This window comes from Ornithorhynchus anatinus, chromosome 3 (assembly GCF_004115215.2).
Source record: "Ornithorhynchus anatinus isolate Pmale09 chromosome 3, mOrnAna1.pri.v4, whole genome shotgun sequence".
Taxonomy (NCBI): Eukaryota; Metazoa; Chordata; class Mammalia; order Monotremata; family Ornithorhynchidae; genus Ornithorhynchus; species Ornithorhynchus anatinus.
Genome location: NC_041730.1, coordinates 74,757,823 through 74,783,576, shown reverse-complemented (window position 1 = coordinate 74,783,576; position 25,754 = coordinate 74,757,823). Strand labels below are relative to the sequence as shown.

The 25,754-nt window shown below is 43.1% G+C and overlaps 1 protein-coding gene across 3 annotated transcripts in view; it reads left to right on the top strand.

The window, feature by feature from the left end:
* Positions 1–2,157: 2,157 nt before the first annotated feature.
* The window catches only part of PDZD2 (PDZ domain containing 2), a 312,563-nt gene continuing 288,966 nt past the window's right edge, over positions 2,158–25,754 (top strand). For all 3 annotated transcript variants that reach the window (XR_003757843.2, XM_029060011.2, XM_029060012.2), the window contains exons 1-2: positions 2,158–2,297; positions 23,002–23,833. Coding sequence is in view for 2 of the 3 variants with exons in the window: in XM_029060011.2 (XP_028915844.1) it covers positions 23,358–23,833 (476 nt within the window). In the remaining variant the exon portion in view is untranslated. The remainder of the gene's footprint in view (positions 2,298–23,001; positions 23,834–25,754) is intronic.

Genomic DNA, 25,754 nt, shown 5'->3' with positions numbered 1-25,754 from the left:
GACTGTAAGTTCCTTCTGGACATGCATCGAGTCTACCAACTCTATCATATACTTATCTGAGGGCTTAGTTCAGTGCTCTGCATACAGTAAGCACTCAGTAAATATCATTGATTGATTAGCCACCTTAAAAATGCAGTACTTCAGTGGTAAAAAATAGAATAAAACTTAAAAAAAAAATTTTAAATTTTGTGCATGGTTTACACCTGGACTCTATGTTCAACTCTCATATTTTTGATTTCTTCTTCCTGGTGGTTTAAAGCCTCTTCATTGTCTCCATTTATGTATGTGGTTTGAAGAAGGAAATTAATGTTTAATGTGAAATGCAGAGTTTTGGAATGTCTAAGTAAGAGGTCAGAATGCGGTGAGATGTCTCAAGAAAGAACTGAACCCACAGACACTCTCACAGGGTCTGACCTGCTGGCTAGAAGTTTGTGAGGCACTCAAATGGTGAATAATGTCTAGGGGTTTTTGTGATGATGATTATTATTAATAATAATTAAAATCTTTACACAAAAATGCAAAGTACTTTTAAGCACTGAACCTCGGTTTCATAATTTTTTCTTGAATTTCATAGTGGTCCCCTGAGGTCCCAAAAGTGATTGCATTGTCCTTGATCAGGCCTATTTCTGCCTCCTGAGTGCCCATCTGGTGATTATTTGTAAAAACCAATATAAAGAGTCCTGTGGGCTCTGCAAATAGATGAAAGGACCAGTAGGTCTAATTTGAGGTCATTCACTCCTTAAAACACTCAACACAGATAATTTTGTTTTTACTGTACCATCTGAAGCAGAGTGGCCTGAAGAAGGCCTGGATGAGTTTAGTGCTATATTTGGGGACTGAAAGGTCAGATAGGCAGGTGAAGGGGTGGATAGCTTATGAGAATCAAGTCAGTCTAGTAAACAAGGGAGCTGGAATTCTAAAACCATCTGTATTGATATACTAGTACTTGTCTCCTATTTCACCTTGGTAATATCGATTTGTCCACCATATTGGGTGAGTGATAAAGATTACTGATTTAATTCCTTTTAAAAAATTATATACCTTTTGATAGAACTTGATACAGGCAGGACTTTGAACCCACAAGTCCTGCTAATATGACTTTGCCCTACTGTTTAACTCCATGTTGCTTCTTCCTTTTGCTCGTCGAGTTCCGGTCTGAGGTGTGTGCTCTGGGGTTTCAGATGTGGAAGTGAGCAAACCGGCTCCACTGCCTTGGGCATGGGCTACACTTGTGCTAGAGTCTGTAAGTTTGGATTTCAGTGCCACCCTGAATGGCAGATACAAATAAGGCAGTGGAGAGGCTTGGGTATTATGGCTACAGTGGGGGACACGATACCGCTGAGGGAAAAGCAAAAGAGGAAAGCATGATTAGAGATCTCCCCTACCTTTCCAGAATTTTGGAAACCATCTTTACTAACCTTTCTTCTTGGGATGAGGATGATTTTCCTCATTGGATCCAGCATGCCACAGTCCTGGAAGACATAAGGACCTGGTTCTAATACTGGTTCTGCCACTTGTCTGCTCCGTGACCTTGGACAAGTCGCTTCACTTCTCTGTGCCTCAGATACCTCATCAGTAAATTGGGGATTTTAAGACTGTGAGCCCCATGTGGGAGAGAGACTGTGTCCAACCCAAATTGCTTGGATCTACCCCAGCAGTTAGTACAGTGCCTGGCACATAGAAAATGCTTAACAAATACCATAATTGTTATTACTATTATCCAGAGATTCACCTCAAAGAAACTCACACTGAGCATAAAAAACAGCACTCAGATTCACCTTTGTTTTCTGTCTTGCTGCCAATTTTTATTGCAGCCTAGAAAAAAACAAAACTTTGCCTTGGATAGTAATAGGAAAATATGGTGTGAATGACAGAGTCTTGAAATATGGTCAAGGGAAGGAGTGTGAAGACCCAGATGGGAAACCCCCAGTCATCCAGAGATGGATTTGGGTTAATGATGACAATTTTCTCCTCTCTAATTTTTCCTCTTTAGCTCAGTCAGTTCAGTTCAGTTCTATGCTTGTCATTTATCTCCCCTAGGTTTTCTGAGAGGCTGATGGAAACTGACTTCTGATTTTTCTTTCTTGATGATAGCAGAGTTACAACTGTATGGGGCCTTAATCAAATTCATGCTTTTCTTATTTTGCAGAAGCTGTCAAGAATGAGAGCCAGGGAGGGCCATCCAGGAGCTCACAGTGCAGTGAAGTGCCTGACAAAGTTGTCCCACACTTGCTGGGAAGAGCTGTGTTGAGTAATGCTTTAGTCCTCACTAGTTGTTCAACTGTCATCACTTTCCTGTAAGCCCATGAGAGCTTCCCCCCACCCATTTATAAAAAGGAGTACATTTTTAGACTGTCTATAGCTTTTTAGTTTTAACAGCTTTGTTTGTAGTTTTTCACTAACAACCCTGGCACCTCAGTTCTTAGTTTGCGTTGTGAATAATTTGGGAGGGCTGATGCTTCCAAGTGCTCTGTGTACTCTTTGCATTCTCCTCAAAGGTGCTTTGGGATCCAGAGGAGCAGCATAACCTAGTGAAAAGAGCAGGGACCTGGAAGTCAGGCAACCTGGGTTCTAAATCCACCTCTGCCACTTACCTGCTGTATGACCTTGGAAAATTCACTTAGCTTCTCTGTGCTTCAGTTTCCTCATCTACAGCAACGGGGATTCAATACTTGCACTCCCTCCTACTTAAACTGTGAGCCTCCTGTGGAACCTGATTATCTTATACCTCACCCAGTGCTTAGTACAGTGCTTGGCATATAATAAACAACAGAAACCACCACTACTATTATTGTGTGACCTTGGGCAAGTCACTTAACTTCTCTGTGTCTCAGTTACCTCATCTGTAAAATGGGGATGAAGACTGTGAGCCCTGTATGGGACAACCTGATTACCTTGTATCTACTCAAGTGCTTAGAACAGTGCTTGGCACATAGTAAACGCTTCACAAATACCAACATTATTACTACCTCTAATAATAATAATAATAAGAAATACCACAATTATTACCCAGAGACTTTCCCCTGGGATTTGGGACACAGCATTTCTCTTCATCATCGGGATTTATCCAGGTGCCTAATGTATTGAGCAGTGATGTGGCATTTGGGAACATACAGTGCAAGTGAAAACACAGCCCCCGCCCTCTAGCAGCTACAGGTAAGTAACATCATTTGACCAATTCTCAAAAGGATGCCCCTTTACGCTCTTTATTACACAAGTTCAAAGTCATGTAAGGAAGAACTCTCTGCCAGTCCTCCCCACCTCCTCCTTAGAAAACACATCGCTCTGTACATAATCTCAAGACCCATGCAATCACTTCTTTCAAAGGGACTATCAAATTGGAATTAGTAGTTCTGAAGTGATTTGGTGGGATTAAATCATTTACTTAGCGCCTTTCTAATAAGAAAGGCCAAGATTTCATTAGTTCTCACAGTAGCTTCACAGATGAGAAGAAGCACAGATACATGGAAATTCCTAGCCCATCAGAGCAAGGAACCCTTAGAATCCCTGTTTCTATATTGTCTGATTCTGCATATATTAGGCAGCAATAGAGGAGATTGGGAAGCCGGAGGCGAGTAGTCTCATTACTAACAAAGTAAGAGGCATGGTAATGAAGTAGATTTAGGGGTGTTTTTGCTTAAATACTTCAGGAACACAATGTAAGTCAAAGGCAATTTAACAGGAAAACAATTCACCAACAAAGTTGGATTCCTTGGCTTACTCCTGAAGATTGTCCAACAAAGCCATGGCTAACCCCTAGCATGGTGATGAGAGTTGGGAGGGAGCCAACCCCACAATTACATGACCCAACCCTAGCTCCAACCATATTTCAGGGGCAGGTTCCTTCATTTTAAATTTTTAAATGGGGATCGATGAATTCTAAGGGCTTCAGATTGATGTCTATATAGCCTTCAGCTTAGTAATAGGAACAGTGATTTCTTGGAGGAGGGTCTCCAAGGGCCTTTACCTCCTTTGGTTGAAGAGCTAACCAATGACTAATTCTGAAGGGTTTTGGACCATCTATCCCCACTGCTTTTCTTCCCATTCAGTAGTGGTCTTGACCATGGAGAGGGATGGAACAATGGAGGTAGATAGAGTGCTCTAATTAAGTCCTGGAGTAGAATGATCCCAGCAGAGAAAACAACGAGAGGCTTGTATAGCAATGGAAATATGGCTCTTCCCCATCCCCACTGGCCCAGAAATGATGGCGGCACCCTTTTTAGTCAGAAAGAGAGGACTACTCAAACTACAAAAAATGAAATGCATCTTCTCTTCCACCAAACTGCCCACCCTCCCTCCTGCATACCAGTTCTCTCTCAATCCCCTCTCCTCTGGCCCATCATCACACAAAATGACCTGGGATCTAGTCTTTGAAGCCTCCGCTTATCTAGTCCTTCAAGAGATTTGGAAACCAGTGCTAAATTATGTTTTTGGTTCTCTGTAAAACTTCTATCTCACAAGATACAAATCTTATTGAAAGTCCTTGTATCAGTCATTCAGGAGCTATTTTGCCAGTGTCTGGGCTTTGCAAGGTCACACACAAGCAGCCGTTTAAATGATTATGAACCTCACTGCAGACTCGGCAAAAAGCTATGGACAAATAACAAATTCAAAGACTAAAGTTAGGTGCTGCCTGCACTTAGAAATCCTTAAATTTAAATCAAGGTTTTCTTTGGCAACTTAGAGCTGAATGTTGTCACAGAATTATCTTATTTAGGCATATTATTGTCTAGTGAGCCATAGTTAGACAACAAAGTGGAAAACAGATTCAAGAAAGTGGGAAGGTTCTTTGGGAGACTGACATTGTATTGCGGAAGGGTCATGTTTCAGATCAAGTTACAGGTCCACAGAACAGCTCCTTCATCCAACAGTGAAAATAATATAATAATAATAATAATGGTATTTGTTAAATGCTTTCTTTGTATCAAGAACTGTTCTAAGGGCTGGGGTAGATACAAGTTAATCAGGTCAAACACAGTCCTTGCCCACATGGAGCTCACAGTCAAAGGAGAGAAAATAGGTATTGATTTACGTATGAGGAAACTAAAGCAATGAGAAGTTAAGTGACTTGCCCAAGGTCACACAGCAGAAAGTGATGGAGCTGGGATTAGAATTCAGGTCTTCTGATTTACAGGCCAATGCTGTTTCCACTAGGCCACAGTGCTCCTCTGCCAGTTCAATCAGTTTTCCTTTAATGAGGGGAGTTGAATTCATTAGAAAACCTTGCTTTAAGGAAAATTCATCCCATGTTTGACAACATAGATACATATAGCCATTTCCTCTGACATCAGTTCACATTTTATTCAGACAGATGTCCATTGTCAGAAGAACATTCTCTAATTATTTCCATAACATGTAGTAAAAACATGTGCTATAGGAGAACTGACCATTTATTCAACACCTATTATGTGTAGAGCATTGTAATTGGAGCTTGGGAACATGTGGCATCATTAAGACAAGGTCCCTGATCTTGAAGAATATTAATTTTAATTGGGGAGGAAACAAAAAGTCTAATATAACAGGTAAAAGTAAAGGCAAAGATTCAAAAGATTAAAATAGAACTAAACAATTAAATAGATGTATATATATATATATACACATATATATATATATATATATATATGTATACACATAAGTGTGCTAAGGTAAATGATGAGGTTGAATAACCAGAAAGGTGAAGAAGTTTAGGGAATGATTCCAGAAGAAAGCATCTTTTTACTTCAACTCAATTGTATTTGACTGCCTATTCTGTACAAAACACTTTACTAGATTCATTCTTTTGATCATATTTATTGAGTGCTTACTGTGTGCAGAGCACTATACTAAGCACTTGGGAAGTACAATTCAGCAAAGGAGACAATCCCTGCCCACAACAGGCTCGCAATCTAGAAGGGAGATGCTTGGAAGAGTACTATTAAAATGAAAGAACTGGTCCCTGCCCCTCAAGGATCTTACAGTCTAATGAGGGAGTAGGACAGAGATAAACTGTATACAATAATGGTGGTATTTGTTAAGTGTTTACTATGTGTCAGGTGCTGTACTATGCTTTGGGGCCGATATAAGCAGATCGGGTTGGACACAGTCTCTGTTCGACATGAGGCTCACAGTCTTAATCCCTATTTGACAGATGAGGTAACCGTGGCCCAGAGAAGTGAAGTGACTTGCTCAAGGTCACACATCAGATAAGTGGTGGAGCCAGGAATAGAATCCAGGTCCTTCTGACTTCCAGGCCTGTGCTCTATCCATTATTCATTCATTCATTCATTCAATAGTATTTATTGAACGCTTACTATGTGCAGAGCACTGTACTAAGCGCTTGGAATGAACAAGTCGGCAACAGATAGAGACAGTCCCTGCCGTTTGACGGGCTTACAGTCTAAGCGGGGGAGACGGACAGACAAGAACGATGGCAATAAATAGAGTCAAGGGGAAGAACATCTCGTAAAAACAATGACAACTAAATAGAATCAAGGCGAAGTACATTTCATTAACAAAATAAATAGGGTAATGAAAATATATACAGTTGAGTGGATGAGTACAGTGCTGAGGGGATGGGAAGGGAGAGGGGGAGGAGCAGAGGGAAAGGGGGAAAAGAGGGTTTAGCTGCGGAGAGGTGAAGGGGGGTGGTAGAGGGAGTAGAGGGAGAAGGGGAGCTCAGTCTGGGAAGGCCTCTTGGAGGAGGTGAGTTTTAAGTAGGGTTTTGAAGAGGGGAAGAGAATCAGTTTGGCGGAGGTGAGGAGGGAGGGCGTTCCAGGACCGCGGGAGGACGTGACCCAGGAGTCGACGGTGGGATAGGCGAGACCGAGGGACAGTGAGGTGGGCAGCAGAGGAGTGGAGCGTGCGGGGTGGGCGGTAGAAAGAGAGAAGGGAGGAGAGGTAGGAAGGGGCAAGGTGATGGAGAGCCTTGAAGCCTAGAGTGAGGAGTGAGGAGTGAGCAGCATTATCTCATGCTGCTTCTCTAAACTGGGAGTGGGGTAGTTGTTTTGTCATACCTTCTAATAATTATGGTATTCATTAAGCACATACTCTTAGACCAAGCACAGTTCTAAGCATTAGGGTAGATGCAATCAGGTTGGACCTAGTTCCTCCTCCACATGGGGCTCACAGTCTAAGTAGGAAGGAGAACTAGTGTTGAATCCCCATTTTACAGCTGAGGATACTGAGGCAGAGATAAGGTTTTTTTTTTTAAATTGTATTTTTTAAGTGCTCACTATGTGCCAGACCCTGGACTAAGAACTGGGGTAGGTATAAATTAAGTGACCTCCCCAGGGTCACACAGCAAGACAAGAGGCAGAGCTGGGATTAGAAACCAGGTCCTCTGACTACCAGGTCAGTGTTCTTTCCAACAGGCATCACTGTTTCTCTTTATGGCTGGGAGACCAGGATCTACCAAAAATATCACATTTAACATCTTGAGTATTTTCATCAGGATCATTTACGTGATATACTTATGTGATATATCCAAAAAAATGTTACAGGAAGAAGCATGGCCTAGTGGATAAAGCACAAACATAGAAGGCAGAACGACTGGGCTTTAATCCTGGCTCTGCCACTTACCTGCTGTGTGTTCTTGAGCAAGTCACTTAACTTATCCGTGTCTCAATTTCCTTACCTCAAAATGGAGATTCAATATGTTTTTTTCCTAATTAGACTCTGAGCCGCATGAGAGACAGGGACTTTAATGGGCGAATTAACTTGCATCTATCCCAGCACTTAGAACAGTGCTTGACGCATAGTAAGTGCTCAACAAATTCCATTAAACAATTGTTCTGGACTTTTTTTAGTACTCAGTCTTTAGTAATTCAATCTTTTATCACTAAAGCAATGCTTGTTGCCACCCAGTTTCTTTGGAAAGCAAGTGAGTAGAACTGATGACCCATGGTATAGGATAATAAGAAAAAAATAAATGTTTTAAAGAATAGAATTAAGCACAACCTTGGGTGATACAGCACAGTTAAAGACTACTGGGGGTTGTTCTCATGGTGACATCAAAATAGAATAGGATGCTTAGAGCAGAGCCTTTGTGAAAATTGGGTTTACAAGAAGCCAGGCACTGCAAATAGCAAATGCTTCAGACCCAAAAAGGGCAATCTTTACATGAGCAATATGTGGAGAAGACTGTGCTCTAACATATGTCTTTTAATCTACATTTAATCAATCAATGCTATCTATTCGGCACCAACTGAGTGCAGAGCACTGTACTAAGCACACGTTCCCTACCCGCAGTGATCTTACAATCTAGAGGAGGATATAGACATTAATATAGATACATAAATTTTGGATATAAAATAAGTGCTGTGGGGCTGAGGGAGGGGTAAATAAAAGTTGCAAATCCAAATGCAAGGGAAGAAGAGGAAATGAGGGTCTAGTGGTGAAAGAGAAAAGGAAAGCCTTATTCAGGAGGGCTCAATAAGCCTTTGAAGGTAGAGAGAATGATCTTTGGATATGAAGAGGAGGGCATTCCAGGCCAGAGACAGGCCATGGGCAAGAGGTCAGTGGTGAGAGAGATGAGGGCGAGATATGGTGAGAAGGTTAGCATTAAAGGAGCGGAGTGTGCTAGCTGGGTTGGAGTAGTAAAGCAGTGACATAGGTAAGAAGGGACAAGGTGATGGAGTGATTTAAGTGCTGTGAGGACTTTCTGTTTGATATGGAGGTGGATAGGAAACCACTGGATGTTCTAAGAGGTGGGAAAACATGGACTGAGCTTTTTTTTAGAAAAATCATCTGGGCAGCAGAGCAAAGTATGGAGGACCTTATAGTCTACAGGAGAAGATAGGTATTACAATTGATTAGATAGGGGATGTAGTAGAATAGCGCATCATCAGTAGCACCCACGACCATGTCTGCCAACTCTGGTATATTGTACTCTCCCAAGCGCTATGTGCTCTGTCCACAGTAAGCACTCAATAAATATGATTGATTATATTTGAATTCAGTGGAGTGCACATGCTCACGCTCTCTTGCTCTCTGTTCCCCTTCTTTTTTCCTTGCTCCCCGAATAACCTTGCCAATTAATCTTAGATTAGGTAACTTCAAACACATACTGAATGCTTTATAAATGCAGCAAATAGAGAATGCAATACAAAGATTGTTGAATGAATGGAAAGGTTTAGCGTTATCATTCATTCTTTTATTTCATAATTTCTGATCAATAATGTTTTGATTTCTGAGGCTGAGACCTCAGTGGTTATCATCTTTTAGGAGAGAGCTTACTTTTCAGAACTGGCCTAATGGAAAAACAAGAAAGCTTCACTGCTTCTGTGAGTGGCACAGAACCAGAACTGGGGCTTCAGACCTCATTTCCAAATCCTTGATTGATTTAACAAACAATTAACTAGATTACAGGGATGCACCGGAACTGCAGAAACAGGAGAGCGCAACTTGATTGGCAGCACTGCCAGAAGACTGCATTGTGGAAACAGCATCCTCGAACCACATGGGGTTATTTCAGAGCAGCTCGGGTTTGAGTGGTTGAAAAGAAAAATGGTTATGAAAAAATAAATCCTAAACAAAGCACACGAGGCGAGCTGTGCTTCCTGAAAGGCCTGTCTGATCAAGGGCTATTAGATTTCCATCTCTAGAAGTTTCACTGTCTCCTGAACTCTCACATTTTGCTCATTTCCAAAAGGAAAGGCCACAGACTGTTCCAACCCCACATGCTGTCCTTGTGGGTCTGTGGATTCCTGATATTTTGGAAAGTTGCTGGAATGATGAGCAAATTCACATTCCTCGCTTCCCAAATCAACATTTCCTGTGACTATACTTACCAAAGCCACAGAATTGTTTTCAGTGGATAGCTAATGGGCACAACTAATGTGGTTGGGTCCAAAAATAATCATGTCTTACTGGGTCTCACTGGTATCACTGGAAGGATTCAAAGGCACATGGCCAAAAAACTAAATAAAGCCTGTGAGCCTGAGAAAAGATTAAAAGGACTCACTGTTAGTAGGTGCTGCATCTAGGGTAGCTACCCTAGACGCTACTTGGAATTGGGCTGGGGTGAGGGGATGTTGGGACTGAGGAACCTCGGGGTTTGCACTGCAGCCATGGCATCACTGAAATCGTTTCTCCATTTATATGTAAGTAGTTGAGCAACACTTATCTGCACAAAATCATGTGTTGTATGCATTAGTTCAGTTTGTTATGCAGGCATACTCTGTCAGTTCTTTGGGTTAAGGAAGTCAGTTTTTCTGTGGGAATGCCATTTGTGTATTATCCAGATTTATTGGTTTAATGGCTCCAGAAACTTCAGTTTTTCCAGTAATGAAAGCCGACACTGCATTTTGCAGTATTATTGCACCTGCCACCTCCTTTATCCCTTCATTCTTTATCAGAATTACAGTAGCTTCAATTAATGAATAGACTGTCTTGTATTCTCATTTGTACTTTAATACTTTACCTCCACTTTCTTCAGGCAGTATTCAAGGTCCAAAATCTTAGGTTGCAAAATATTAAGCAGAATGTCTTACTGTTAATATACCACCAAGGAGTTTCAAGCAGAAACCATAGTTTCAGGTCACTGAGGCAGTGCTGGATGCCTCCTGTGGAAAGAATTGTTTTTGGATCTCAGTGGAATGGGTTATCGGTTTTCTATTCAGGTAGCTCCATGAGTGAATGGCAGAGCTCTTTAGCTGTAGCCGCAAGCGGCGCTGTGCAGTTTCGTCACATTGGCACAGTTCTGGATCACTGTCTGGGCACAATGTCTCTAATGCCTTAGACCACTTAGGTGAAATGGAGAAGAAAGATCCGAGTCCATTTCCCTTCAAAAATACTATTTTAGCCTCCATTAACTGATGTTGTGTCCAACTTTTTCCTGCTTACCATACTTAGGGTCCCTAACGAAGGAGAGTTTTGGGCAGAAGGCTGTGGGCAAACGCTGAGCTCCCGGGTTCATCCTGGTCCATGATCCAATAATTGTCCTCCAACAGGTAGAAGCGTGGGCCACCCTTTACTCTGACATTCAATTGCACTCAATTAGAGAAATAATAAAGAATCACTTCAAAGATCTCTTTCAAACAGTTCCCCAAACTTCAGCATTAATGGGGTGAAAGTGTCCAAGCAGAAGAAGTGAAAGAGGTTTAGATTGCAGTTGAGAATGATGCTTGTGTAATGAGAGAATGTTCAGCTCGGATCCAGTGGAGAAAAGGCATTAGACTAATGGAGATAAACCAACAGGCTTATTGCTTTTTCACTGATAAAAATGAGATTTCAAGTTGGGAATGTCTTCTGCTCGTTCTAAATGGTTCCCCTGAAGTCCAACTCGGCACAATCTCCAGAATGTAAATTGTGCTTGGGGATAGCTCTGTTGCACAGCATAATCAGACTGGAGGTGGTTAATGTGTAATCATATTGGATGTGTTTAAATGGAGCTCAGTAGGGGGTATAGGGCTCATTTTGCTCTTCTTAATGATTCCAGAGTTCAGCGATACGGATTTTGACGTCAGTTACCCTATAGCTATGCCACTGGTGCTATAGTAAGTTAAGGAAACTTCTTCTTGAAGTACTTTAAATTATAAAAGTGTGTCTAAATTAGCTCATTTTCCTCATTATTGAGTAGGCAGAGGTAAATACGATAATCTGCAAAACTAATTTCCTACTACCTTGGGAGATTTCATTGCCTAATGGACCTGCAGTCTCAAGTTGGCCAACTGGTTCTGATCCCTTACCTTTTCTACTTCAAGTTTCCTGCCTGAAAGAGCAAACGGGGATGGGGACTCTAATTCAAGTTATTTTTTCTTGTTTTCTGAATGATCATTGTCTGTGGCCTTTCCCACAGTGAGGGCCTGGGAAAATGGAAACACAGCAGAAACTCACCCGCCCCAAACCGTTTCTTCTCCTTTGCACTCTCTGTTTCCTTTGAGGATTCTATAAGAGCCACACTGCTATGTTCTGGGCTCTTACTAGCGATTGAGGGTGCGGGAGGGGAAGTGCACGTAGTGTGAGTTAGAGAGTACTTCAGTGTGATGGGAAAAGACAGTTCAGCCGTGTTCATCCAATCCCTTCACCGATCAATTCCCCCAATTCACAGTGGTTCCCCCAATTCAAGGGTTTTGAACCTTCACTTACCCTAATGTTTTATGATGTCCCAAAGATCCCACACATTAAAGGGTTAAACTGTGTGATCAGTTGGGATTTTTTTTCAGGAGGTTTAACAGTAACCTTAGAGGCCCCTCTCCCACTTTATGTTGGCAGATATTCAGACTCTAATATAGAAGTTTGGCCCATCCCGCTACAGTTTAAATCTTCCATGTGGACTGGACATACTTCATGCTAAGTCAGGTGACTGTATCCATGCCTGGGAAACAAACCTATGGTGCTGGGTGCATTGTTGACTCTTGAATATTTCGATTAATTAACATTCATTCAAATATCTGCTCAAATGCCACAAGAGGTGGGGAGGAAGAGCAGTGGCCATAGGGAAGGAGAGGAGGTTATTGGTGGGTAGTGGGGAGACATTGGTAGCCATGCAGGAGAGGAAGCTGGAGAAAGCTGGTCTGGGGATCTTGGGGCAGGAGTGGTGCTTTAAGACATGGCGTAGTGGATAGAGCATGGGCCTGGGAGTCAGAAGGTCATGGGTTCTAATTTCTCCTCCACCATATGTCTGCTGTGTGACCCTGGGCAAGTCATTTAACTTACTCTATGCCTCAGTTACCTCATCTGTCAATGGGATTGAGACCGTGAGTCCCAAATGAGGCAGGGACTGTGTCCAACCTGATTTGCTTGCATCCACTCCAACACTTAGTACAGTGCCTGGCACATAGTAAGTGCTTAACAAATGCCACAAATATTTTTATTATTATTAAGACCTGGCTGAGGGTACATTGCTCTGCTGGCCTCTCCCTGGCTCTCTGCCTAGGAGAGACCTGGCCCCTTGCCAGTCTCCACCCCTGGAGCTTCCCTAGGTTGTCTCCCAGGATGCTCTGCTGTTCCTAGGGGGAAACAGAACAGATCTTGTTTTGGATGGAAATTCCTGGCTCAGGCTTTGAGGGAAGGGATTATGTCTTTTACCTGTGTTGGATGTTGCCCGGCACACAGATGTTCCGTAAATACAGATGATACTGCATATGATTTGACTTTTATGAATAATAAAACATTCTTGTATGCTCTTTGCAAGGAGGTGAATAAGCTCATAACCCCGAATGATGCAGTTAGTCAGTGGCCTATTTTCCTGATTCCTAAACTCCTGCCAAAAATCTATTTTGGCATTGGACTGTATTTCATGAACCCATTTTTCAGATTTTCACAACTTAATGTTGCCCCTAAAATGCACTGTAGCCTTTGGATTTCTTTTTACCATTTCCCATGTCCAGATCCTCTTCCTCCCCTTCTTCTTCTTTCTTGTCCACATCCTCGTCCTCCTCCTCCTCTCATCCCCCACAATTCTTAGTTTCTCCTTCCACCCATTCTCCATTCCCAAGCCTCTCCCCTCTTCTGGGACAGGTTCAGATTCTCCCTGGTCAGTGAGCTTCATGGTTGGTAACTGAATTAGAGAAACCATAAACTAAGTCCACGCAGAAAAGCATTTGTTTTGGATGAGAAGGTTGTCAACACACAGCCACTCAGAATTAATTTGCATCATCGTGGGTGTTTTGCTTCAAGCTTTCTGCGAGGGAAATCTAATTTGAGAATGATGTATGGCAGACAAAGAGAGACTGGACATTTCTGTGTCTGCTAATTCTGTTCACTACAGGAGGTTATTGATAGCCTGGATGTGAGTGCTTTGGGCACAGTTGCGCAGGTCAGTAGTTGGGGAAGAGCTGTCATTTCAAACAAAACTTTTGTGTGTTTGCAGAACACCTCTGGATATTACTGACTTTTTCCAGTTAAACATTTCACTGGCTCAAAGGCTATTCTCTTGCCTGTTCACAGAGCAATTTAGTAATTATAGTAGCTCTGAAGGGATGAACTTCTATGGCTTATGTCAGGAATTAGGAAAGCTCATTTATAGAATCATGGGGTTGGAAGAGACTGGAGGTCATTTAATCCTGACAAGGAAATCCTAATTGGGTTGAGAATTTAGCATTTATGCTACTTGAAAACACAAGTACTGTGTCCCCAGTTCTACTGCTGCAAGGAATGATGGGACCTTTAGAAGCTCTTCCAAGGTGGGGGCCTTGTCTTTGATTTCGTTTTATGCACCCAAACCCTAATACAGTGAATTTAGAGGCCACTGCTGAAAGTAAAAAAAATTCTCTGCAGAATACCAGTGGCCCAAGTCACCCTTCCCTGCCACCCACCATCTTGGTGGCAAGTGGGTTTCACTGGGGGTGTGGATGGCGGAAGGAGAAAGGAGAGGCAGTGGTGATGGTGGTGACAATCACTGTGGTGAGTGAGGAGGATTCGGAAGGTTTGGGTAGCAGCAGTGGTAAGTGGATTTCCTATGGGGTGGAGAGATGACCTGTCAGCCACTGAATACTGATGCTAATCAAAATGAAAGTATTTCAAGTACTTACTATATAAAAATAAAAGTATTTATTAAGTACTTATTATATGTCAAGCTCTGAGGGAGTTACAAGATAATCAGTTCCTGCCCCACATGAGGCTCACTTCTCTGTGCCTCAGTTTCCTCAACTGTAAAATAGGGATACCTGTTCTCCCTCCTACTTAAACTGTAAGCATCAGGTGGGACAGGCACTGTGTCCAACCTAATTAATGTGCACCTTCCCCAGTACTTAGAACAGTGTTTGACGCATGGTCATTGCCTAGCAAATAACATATAAAAAAGAAAACGTATCTGATTCCCATTTGACAATCAATCTTATTAATGATAATAATAATAATTGTATTTGTTAAGCACTTACAATGTGCCAGTACTAAGCACTGGGGTGGATACAAGCAAATTGGGTTGGACACAGTCCCTGTCCCATGTGGGGCTCTCAGTCTCCATCCCCATTTTACAGAGGAGGTAACTGAGGCCTAGGGAAGTGACGTGACTTATCTAAGGTCACACAGCGGACAAGTGAGAAGCAGCGTGGCTCACTGGAAAGAGCACGGGCTTTGGAGTCAGAGGTCATGGGTTCGAACCCCGGCTCTACCACTTGTCAGCTGTGTGACTTTGGGCAAGTCACTTAACTTCTCGGTGCCTCAGTTACCTCATCTGTAAAATGGGGATTAAGACTGTGAGCCCCACGTGGGACAACCTGATTCCCCTGTGTCTACCCCAGCGCTTAGAACAGTGCTCTGCACATAGTAAGCGCTTAACAAATACCAACATTATTATTAAGTGACAGAGCTGGGATTAGAACCCATGATCTTCTGACTCTGAGGCCTGGGCTCTATTCACTAGGCCATGCTGCTTCTCTAATAGTAGTAGTAGCAGTAGCAGTTTGCAGTAGTAGTTGTTCATTCATTCATTCATCAGTTGCAGTGGTAATAGTAATAATAGTAGTGGTACTGACTTATTTATTTATTGAGTGCTTACTGTGTGCAGAGCACTGTGCTAAGTGTTTGAGAGAGTAGAATATAAGAGAGTTGGTAGACATGTTCTCTGTCCACAAAGAGCTTACAGCCTAGATGGGGAGACAGGCATTCAGATAAATTATGAGGGCTTTAGGTGGGGTGAATATCAAGTGCTTACAGGGTATAATTCCAAGTGGAAACCCAATGTAGAAGGGAGAGGGAGTAGAGGAAATGAGGGCTTAGCTCAATAAATACAATTGAATAGCAGGCCTCTCAGAGAAGATGTGATTTTAGTAAGCCTCTAAAGGAGCTGAGAGTGATAATCTGTCTGTCCGATAGGAAGGGAGAGGGAGTTCCAGGCCAGAGGTACGAAGTGGGTGAGGGGTCAGCGGTGAGATAGATGAGATAGAGGTACAATGAGTAGTTGGCATTAGAGGAGCAAAATGAGTGTGCTGAGATGTAGTAGGAAATGAGCAAGTTAGGACAGGAGAGGGCAAGGTGATTGGGTGCTTTAAAGCTGATGGTAAGGAATTTCTGTTTGATGCAGAGGCAGATGGGCAAACCCTGAAGGTTTTTGAGTGAGGAAATAGGGACTGAACTTTTTTTTAGAAAAATGAACAGGGCAGCAGAGCGAGGTATGGACTTGAGTGGGGAGAGACAGGAGGCAGGGAGGTCAGCAAGGAGGCTGACACAGTAATCAAGGCGGGGTAGGATAAGAGCCTGGATCAGCATAGTGGTTTGGATGGTGGATTTTAGTGGAGGTAGAACCAACGGGATTTGATGACAGATTGAATAAGCGGGTGTAATGGGAGAGATGTGTCAAGGATAATGCCAAGGTTATGGACTTGTGAGACAGAGGATGTTGGTGTCGTCTGCAATAATAAGAAAGCCAGGGGGAGGATGAGAGGACAGATAAGGAAACTGAGGTACAAAGTTTTTATATGACCTGCCCATAATCGTGCAGCCAGTGGGGGGCAGAGGCAGGATTAGAATTCAAGTCTCCCTACTTTCAGTCCCAACATCTTTCTGCTGTGAATTGGTGTCTCTCAGGTAGAGATGCCAGACTTGCAGTCCAGGCCCTTGGAGTGGAGTGAAAGGGGAGAATCAGGGCTGCGGCTAGTGGTGATCAGACAGACAGCTGAGGGTGGGGCTTGGAAGCATCTCCTCTCCCTGGGCAACCCCAACATAATAATAATAATAATGATTACATTTGTAAAGCGCTTACTATGTGCAAAGTACTGTTCTGAGCGCTGGGGAGGATGCAGGGTCATCAGGTTGTCCCACATGGGGCTCACAGTCTTAATCCCCATTTTACAGTTGAGGGAACTGAGGCCCAGAGAAGTTAAGTGACTTGCCCAAAGTTGCACAGCTGACGAGCGGCAGAGCCGGTATTTGAACCCATGACCTCTGGCTCCCCAACCCGTGCTCTTTCCACTGAGCCACGCAGGGTTGCCACCCCCTTTGCATTCCACCTCCCCCAAAGCTCTGAAACACCCTTTCTGTTTTGTTTTGTTGTCTGTCTCTCCCGTTTAGACTGTTAGATAGTAAGCCCTCAATAAATGTGATTGAATGAATGAATGAATGAACCAGAGCTGAGTTGTGGCCGGTGGTAGCTTTCTTCTAGACCTTAGTAGGCCCTCAACAAGTTCTCTTGATGACCTGGGTGAATCGGAACTTTCTCTGCAGATCCTTGTGGGCCGGGAAGATGTCTTCCAACTCTCTTCCAAGAGATCTTCCCTGACTAAGCCATCATTTCCCCTACTCTCTCTCCCCCTTTGTCACCTATACATTTGTACCCTTTCAACCCCCTAGACTGTAAACTCGCTATGGGCAGGGAATGTGTCAATTTATTATTGCATTGTACTCTCCCAAGTGCTTAGTACAGTGCTCTGCACACAGTAAGCGCTCAGTAAATACCACTGATTGATTGCAGATGACTACTTGGACCCCTTGAGAGTCTTCTATGCCCCTGAGATCTCTGCTGCTTCTCTCGAGCATCGTCATCTCTCTGCAGAGGGAATGCTGTTGCTTCGAGGGATGGGGGAGAGGAATTTTAAGTCAAGAAAAGTATGGGATCTTATTTTGGGGTGGGTGAGGGAGATGGTCCAGCCTTTGGTTCCCTGGGCTCCCTAAGGCACTTGGAAGGTTAATCATAATTGTGGTATTTGTTAAGTGCATGGAGAATGAGAAGCAGTGTGGCCAAGTGGCCTGAGCCTGAAGTCAGAGGCCTAGGGTTCTAATCCTGGCTCAGCCACTTGTCTGCTGGGTGACCTTTCACAAGTCTCTTCACTTCTCTGTGCCTCAGTTGCCTCACATGTAAAATGGGGATTAAGACTGTGTGCCTCATGTAGGACATGGACCAGGTCTAACCTGATGGGCTTTTAGTACAGTGCTTTGCACAGAGTAAATGCTCAATAAATACAGTTGAATTGAATGAATGAGCTTGTCCCTACCCCAACACTTAGTATAATGCCCAGCACACAGTAAGTGCATAATAAATGCCATTTTTTAAAAAAAGTTTTTTGCCAAGCTCTGTGCTAAGCACAGGGATAGATAAAAGATAATGCACTTATGTTTGAAGAATGGAGAGGGTGGGAGTCTGGAGGGGTCATTTTGTCTAGTCCCCTGCCTCTTATGTACCCACAACAAGTTGTACATTTGTAATACCTTCAAGGGTCATTGAAATTTTCATGATTGGAAAAGATGACTATTTGGACATTTGAAGGCATCAAGTCACATGATAATCCAGAACAAATGCAGTCAGTTCTAGAATTTGGGGATTACATTCTTGATGAACTTCATGTTTACAGTATTTTTGTCTTGATGCTGCCGCTCATATGCACACTACCATTTTTCTGACTTCTCATTGTGATGAAACTAGACAGATGTACTTTGTCGGAAATCCCTTACCTAATTCCCCAACAGTGTTCTCTCCAAAATTCACAGTGAAAACACATGTTATAGAACTGACTGTAGCTGTTACTTCTTTCTGAAAAGTTCTCCAGGGATAGAGATTTCCCAAACTCCTACTGCAGACTGTTACAGAGTTTTGCTATCCTGAAAGTCAACAAGTTCTTCCTTCCATCTAACCACATTCCCTCTTGCTGCAATTTAAGCACACTTCCTAATTCTGTCTTTGAAGGTCTGTAAAGTGAAGTGGCCAGTACCCTTTTTTTAAACAAATTCCACCCTATACATGATGAGAGTTAGATCATTTTCTGGTCTTCTCTTCAAGCACTGAGTACAGTGCTCTGCATATAATAGGTGCTCAATAAATACTATTGATTGGTTCAGTCATTCTCCAGGCTAATTAATTGTAAACTGAATTGGGGTCTTTTACAGGTTGCTTAACAATAATAATAATAATAATAATGGTATTTGTTAAGCCTCACTAAATGTCAAGCACTGTTCTAAATGCTGGGTAGATAGAAGCTAATAATAATAATAGTAATGATGGTATTTGTTAAGCGCTTACTATGTGCCAAGCACTGTTCTAAGTGGTGGGGTATTTGCAAGGTAATCAGGTTGTCCCACAACACAGTCTTAATTCCCATTTTACAGATGAGGTAACTGAGGCACAGAGAAGTTAAGTGACTTGCCCAAAGTCACACAGCTAATAAGGGGCAAACTCAGGATCAGAACTCATGACCTCTGACTCCCAAGCCCAGGCTTTTTCCACTGAGCCACGCTGCTTCTCTAATTAGGTTAGACTCAATCCCTGTCCTACATGGGGTTGAATACCCCTTAATAGTCTTAAAACCCCTTTTACAGATGAGGTAACAGAGAAGTTAAGTGCCTTGCCTTAAATCATACAGAAGACAAGTAGCAGAGCCGGGATTAGGACCCAGGTCCTTCTGACGCCCAGGCACATGTTCTATCCTCTAGGCCACTGTGCTTCAACCCCAAATAGACCAACCCCAAATAGATTTTTAGGCTGGGATCACACAAAATCTCTAACCTGGTTTTCTTTCTCTTTCTTGACATATGACTCCTCTAATCCCAATTGCCTTCAATAAGCCCAGAAAAAAGAGCAAAAATCGACTCCAATAATTATGGTGGTATTTATTAAGCATTTACTATGTGTCAAACACTTTAAGTGCTGCGGTAGGATCAAAATTATCAAATCGATCAATCCATTAATCAGTGATATTTACTGAGCATTTACTGTGCGAAGGACACTGTACAAAGTGCTTGGGAGAGTACAATATAGTACAGTTGGTAGACATCCTCTCCTACCATGAGGACTGTATAGTCTGGAGGGATCAGGTTCAGACTCTGCCCTATATTGGGCTCATAGGCTAAGAATAAAAGAGCACCGTGTCTGTTTATTGTACTATTGTACTAACCCATTGCTTAGTACAGTGCTCCGCACACAGTAAGTGCTCAATAAATGATTGAATGAATGAATGAGTTTAATAAAGACATTGAGCAGACCTCCTGGGCCCAAGAGCAGTCTCCAAAATCTTAATTTTTTTCCAAAGCAAAACATAAATGCAGACAGAAAGCCACTAATGAGACTTGAGGTCAATTTGTGCTAATAAAATGGCCACCACCATGTTTTCTGAAGCAAGGCTGTTTGTGGAGACAGGCACATGGAAGTCACATGGTGGTGGATGGCAATGAATCTGAGTTTCTCACCTTATAACTCTCAGAAGGAAGGAGAGAAATAGTAGTTAGTGAGTATAGTTACTTTGGGTCACTAACTTGGAATGCAACAAAAAATCCATTCATGTCAGAAAGAGAAAACTTGTCTCTGATTTTAAGCTTGGCTTTTTCTCACTCATTCTCTCAGATCAATTTATCTTGTCCAAGGTATTTGTCCCTAATTATATATATTAAGCAATCAGAAATGCAGTTGATACCTGATGAAAATATTTTCAATTCATTCATAAGATGTGTATGTGGATGTGAGTTCTCTAAATCAGTAACAGTGAGACTGCCTGTTGCATTCTCAGTGGAAAGAGCCCGGGCTTGGGAGTCAGAGGTCGTGGGTTCTAATCCCGGCTCCTCCACTTGCCAACTATGTGACCTTGGGCAAGTCACTTCACTGTGCCTCAGTTCCCTCATCTGTAAAATGGGGCTGAAGACTGTGAGCCCCACGTGGGACAATCCGATTACCTTGTATCTACCCCAGCGCTTAGAGCAGTGCTTTGGCCCATAGTAAGCGCTTAACAAATATCAACATTATTATTATTATTATTTTCTCCTTATACATGCATGAAGTCTCTCTGATCCCAGCCTTTTTTCTTATAAACATGAAGTTTATTATATATCATTTCTATGTGTCCAATTTTGCTAGCACAATGTCTTACTCCACTTCTTTGGGTATTTAAAGATAACTGCATTTTCAAGTTTCTTTTATAGGTTCTAAAGAAACAGTTTCTAAAGACAGAAGTTCAGAGAAGGTGAAGTCCCTGCTTCATTTGATTATAATCTCCTTGAGGGCAGGTCCATGCCTTTTTTAATATTGTGTGCTCATAAGCATTTAGACCAGTCTGTGAGCCCCATGTGGGAGGGTGAATGTGTCCAACCTGATTGTCTTGTATTTACCCAGTGCATATTAGAGTGCTTGGCACATAGTAAGCATTTAGCAAATACTACTATTGTTATTAGGCACTCAACAAATACCGTTGCTTGATTTATGCTGGTGAGTTTTGGAAAGTAGATTTCTTGTCTGTTGCAATGGGTATTAGGAGGATTCTCATTGTCCCCAGGAGAGAAGGGAAAAATGTGAGCAGTAGTCCTGTAGATTGGAAGCTACTTTCAGTGCTTAGTATAGTGTTCTGCACCCAGTAAGTGCTCAGCGAATGCCATGGATTGATTAATTCCACAAATCAAAAGGCCCCTCTGTACATATGTACACACCTATCTTCCTATCTGTTATTTATTCATATTATGTCTGTTTCCCCGTCTAGACTATGAACTTGTTGTGGGCATGGAAAGTGTCTGTGATATTGTTATAGTGCACTCTCCCAAGAGCTTGGTACAGTGCTCTGCACATAAATATGATTGACTGACTAACTGACCTCTGCACATGGTTGGTGGAAAGCAACCAACATTCATAGAAAAAAATGAAAATTGGAACCCCAAGTCCCAGTGCTGAGTATAGTATCATCCCTTGCAACATGTTGACTGATTCGCTGTGCCCCTTGTTCGCCTTATGTGGTAGGTCGACAGAGTCAAATAGAAAGAGTCCTGACGTAGGAGTAACTTGGTTTGAGTTCCAGCACTGAGCCCAATTATGAGCCCTAGGAGCTTTCATACTGTAAGAAATTCCAAGGTTGCAGACAGCGTATCTCAGAGGTCATTCATTCAGTGTGTGTAGAGCACTGTACTAAGCACGGGGCTGGTTCAAGAAGTTCATTCATTTATTCAATCATACTTATTGAGTGCTTAATGTGTGCAAAGAACTGTATTAAGTGCTTGGGAGAACACAATATGACAATAAACAGACAAATTCCCAGCCCGCAGTGAGCTTAGTCTAAAGATGAGTTTATAGTCTAGGCAGCTTTGAACATTTCACGATCCCAGACCCAGGATGGGGAAGAGAGTGAGGCCTCAAAGTGTGTAACTACCTGTTCCTGTTGTGGTTTTGCTCCTTAAACCACCTGCGTTCTCCAAGGGTGGAGCCGTGGGGACTTTGTTTCTGGGAACAAACGTGGTTCTAGGCTTGTTCTAGGCTCCACCGAACAAGCACATCAACCCTTTCTTTAACCTTTTCCTTCCACCTGTAGATTGGGATCCCTTTGAGGAACAAGAGCTGTGCCTAATTCCCCCTGTATAATAATAATTATTATAATAATAATTAAGGTATCATTAGGTGCTTACTATGTGCCAATCACCATACTAAGCAATGGGTTAGATTCAAAGAATTTAGGTTGGACACAGTCCCTGCCCCTACCAGGGTTCCCATTCCAAATATGAGGGAATTGAAGCCCCATTTTACGCCTAAGGAAGCTGGGGCACAGAGAAGTTAAGCGATTTGGCTAGGGTTACATGGCAAGCAAGTGGCACCGCCGGGATTAGAACCCCGGTCCTCTGACTTTCTCAGCACTTAGTACAATGATCTGTACACAGTACATTGTAATAAATACCATTACTTCTGCTACTTTGTTCAGGGGCTTGGAGTTACTAAACATCTTGGGGTGGGGGTGAAGGATTAGGAGATTCCTATAGGATCTTCTCCGTTGGAGTCTCTGCCAAGCAGTGCGATGGCATTCGGCACTGTGGGTCCTTTCCAAATGGTAGCTACCCGCTTGGTCTGCCACAGGAATCTGGTCATAGTCTAACTAGATCACACTCTACCCCTTACTGTAAGATTATGCAGTCACTAGTGCCCAAATAAAAACCTATTTTTATTATGCTTTGATGTAAGTGCAGCTCTGTCTGTTATGGATGGATGGATTAGCCTTGGCCTTTCTTTCCCTTCAGTCAGGAGGCTGGCAGGTTGGAAGAGCTATCGCGCAGACTCCTCAAGCTTGCTTTCCTTCTGCCGGTGTGGCAATCTGAAGGATTTCCTGGGGAACATATGTAGCAGCCAATGGGATGATGGCAGACTGACCATCACTCTAACTGTATTTCCTCTTTCCCCTTCCCTCACAGGTGCTAACAAGTTCAGCGATGGGATTGTCACTCCCCCTGGGACATCCAATTCATGTGTAATTCCTGCTCTGACAGCTGTTCAAGTAACCAAACAAGAACTCATCTGACACTTCCTTCCTTCTCTTGTCGGACACTCTGCGGTGATTGCTTCAGCGTTTTCACAGACGTGTCTCGCTCCCCCATGCCACCCTGGACCACCGGGCTTGTCCACAGTTCCTCCACATTCCATCTTCCTCTTTGAGCCTGACATGGATGAAGCAGATGCCTGTCAGGATGACAAAGGGTTTTTTCCCCATCCTGCTCCTGATCCCTAGAGGTGATTCTTCCCATGATGCGGGAACCCTGCAGTGAACGCCATGCCCATCACACAAGAGAATGCAGCACTGCACCTCCCCCTCCTCTACCGGTGGCTGCAGAACAACCCGAGGGAGGACGGGGAAGGACCAGAGCAAAGACTGTGCCAGTCTGCCATTCAGAAGCTCAGAGAATACATCCAGCTCAACTTTGCTATGGACGAGAGCACCGTCTCGCCCAAGCAGAATCCCCTAGACATGGAAATCAGTACCGTTTACCTCACCAAGGAGGTGGGAGACACCGAGACTGTCGGTTTAAGTTTTGGGAACATCCCCGTCTTTGGAGACTATGGTGAAAAGCGGAGGGGAGGCAAGAAGAGAAAAATTAACAAGGGCCCTGTGCTGGATGTTGGTTGCATCTGGGTAACTGAGCTGAAGAAGAACAGCCCGGCAGGAAAATGTGGGAAGGTGAGGCTCCGAGATGAGATTCTTTCTCTGAACGGCCAACTGATGGTTGGAGTGGATGTCGGCGGAGCGAGGTGAGTGTGAAATCGCCAGTGAAAAGGGCTTACTCATCAGTTCCAAGATTATCAGTCAGACAATTGAGCTTTTTGAGTGCTTACCCTGTGCAGGACATTCTTTCTGAAATTTCTAGGGGGACACAGGATTAGAGCATGTGTCAGAAAGTGCAAGCATTTAACCTCTGAAGAAAAACAAATGATCAAACTGGCCATACAGATTTTGGAAATGCCATCTTGGAGAGCTGGAGTATTTCCTTCCTTCCACCTACTTAGAGGGAAAAATCAAGACACCGTGCGGAGGTCTGCTTTGATTTCCAGAAGTCTTAATTAGCGCCAAGAAAGGGTAGACAGAGAGTGAGTGACTCTGGGTTTTTCCATCAGTAATAGCCTGATGGATTACAGCCAGAGGAGTTCTGAAAGTTCTGTGAGCAAAGTTTTTCCGATCTGAAAGCTCTCTCCAGGTCTGAACACGTTGAAGGGATTAATTGGTTGCCAAAGAAAAGTTTCTTTTTATAGGTGAGGTCAGAGCTGCCGCTCATCTTAGCAGAAGAGGAGCAGTAGGGACTCCCTAGAAATTTCCTCATTGTTTTTAATCTCTTGGCATCTGCGAGGTCCTGTGGTGGTGTTTGTGGAGAAGCAGCATGGTCTAGTGGATAGAGCATGGGCCTGGGAGTCAGAAGGACCTGAATTCTAATCCCAGCTCCTCCTCTTGTCTGCCGTGTGACCTTGGGCAAGTCACTTCACTTCTCTGTGCCTCAGTTCCCTCATTAAGGATTAATGAGGATTAAGACTGTGAGCCCTATGTGGGACAAGGACTGTGCCCAACACGATTAGCTTGTATCTACCCTAGCGCTTAGAATGGTGTCTGACACATAGTAAGCACTTAACAAATACCACAATTATTATTATTATTGTTATTATTATTATCATTTTTTCCCTTTCTCCAGAGAGGAAACCATTTGACCTGGCTCTTCAGTAAGGGGCTGGATCTGTCAACAGTGGATGGCTTTATTTCAATCAATCCATCAATAGTATTTATTGAGTGCTTACTCTAGACTGAGCACTGTACCAAGTGCTCAGGCGAGTCCCATCGAGGGCTGCCCTATTTGAAAATGAGTTGAATGCTTTGGAGGGATGCCAGGCTATTATCCTTGAAACCAATGTTCAGGAGGAATTTTTGCCATCTGGTTGCACACCCTTGGAGTGAAGAGACCTGGTGGACTCCCAAAGTGCTCTCAGAAAGCCTGGATAATTACTCTCATTTGAAGGTTGGAAAGATAATTTCTGTATCACTCACAGCATGGATATTCCCCAACCTGGTCCCAGTGGAAAATTTTGAATCCCCCAATCAGCATCAGTATTTTTTGAGTTTGTAGCATGTGCAGCCTTCTGTACAAATAGTGGGAGATGACTGAAAGGGAAACAGAGCAGCCTGGGAAATGTTTTCAGTACTGGGTTCCTCAAGGAGATTATGATGTAATGGTGGGCGATGATTGCACCATCCTTGTTAATGCTCTACCCAAAGGTGGATAGTTTTATATCTGCCATGACTGTTGCAGGTGCTCCACTGGCAGTAGAGAATTACTGTCCCCTATTAGTGGCTGGGGAGAAACTATTTTTCACCATTTCTAGATGGGTCATTCTCAGAAGCAAACTTTTATGAGGTAGGGTTGCCAGGTTTCTGTTTTGAGGATCTGGGAAACTGGCTTTAGTCCAGCCTCACCAAAACGTCATACCAGTGCTGAGGCAGAACTTGCGCTCCTTCAAGATGGGGCAGTCACATGTCCCTTGCCTCCTTCCAATCAGATCTTTTGGTAAACAGGGAAAAGCAGTATGAGAGATTTGGCCATCTTAAGAGGCAGCAGAGAACGCCCCCGACTGTAGAGCAAAGCGTTTTTTAGCTGTTTATTCATTGTTCATGCCCATCATACCCATTTTA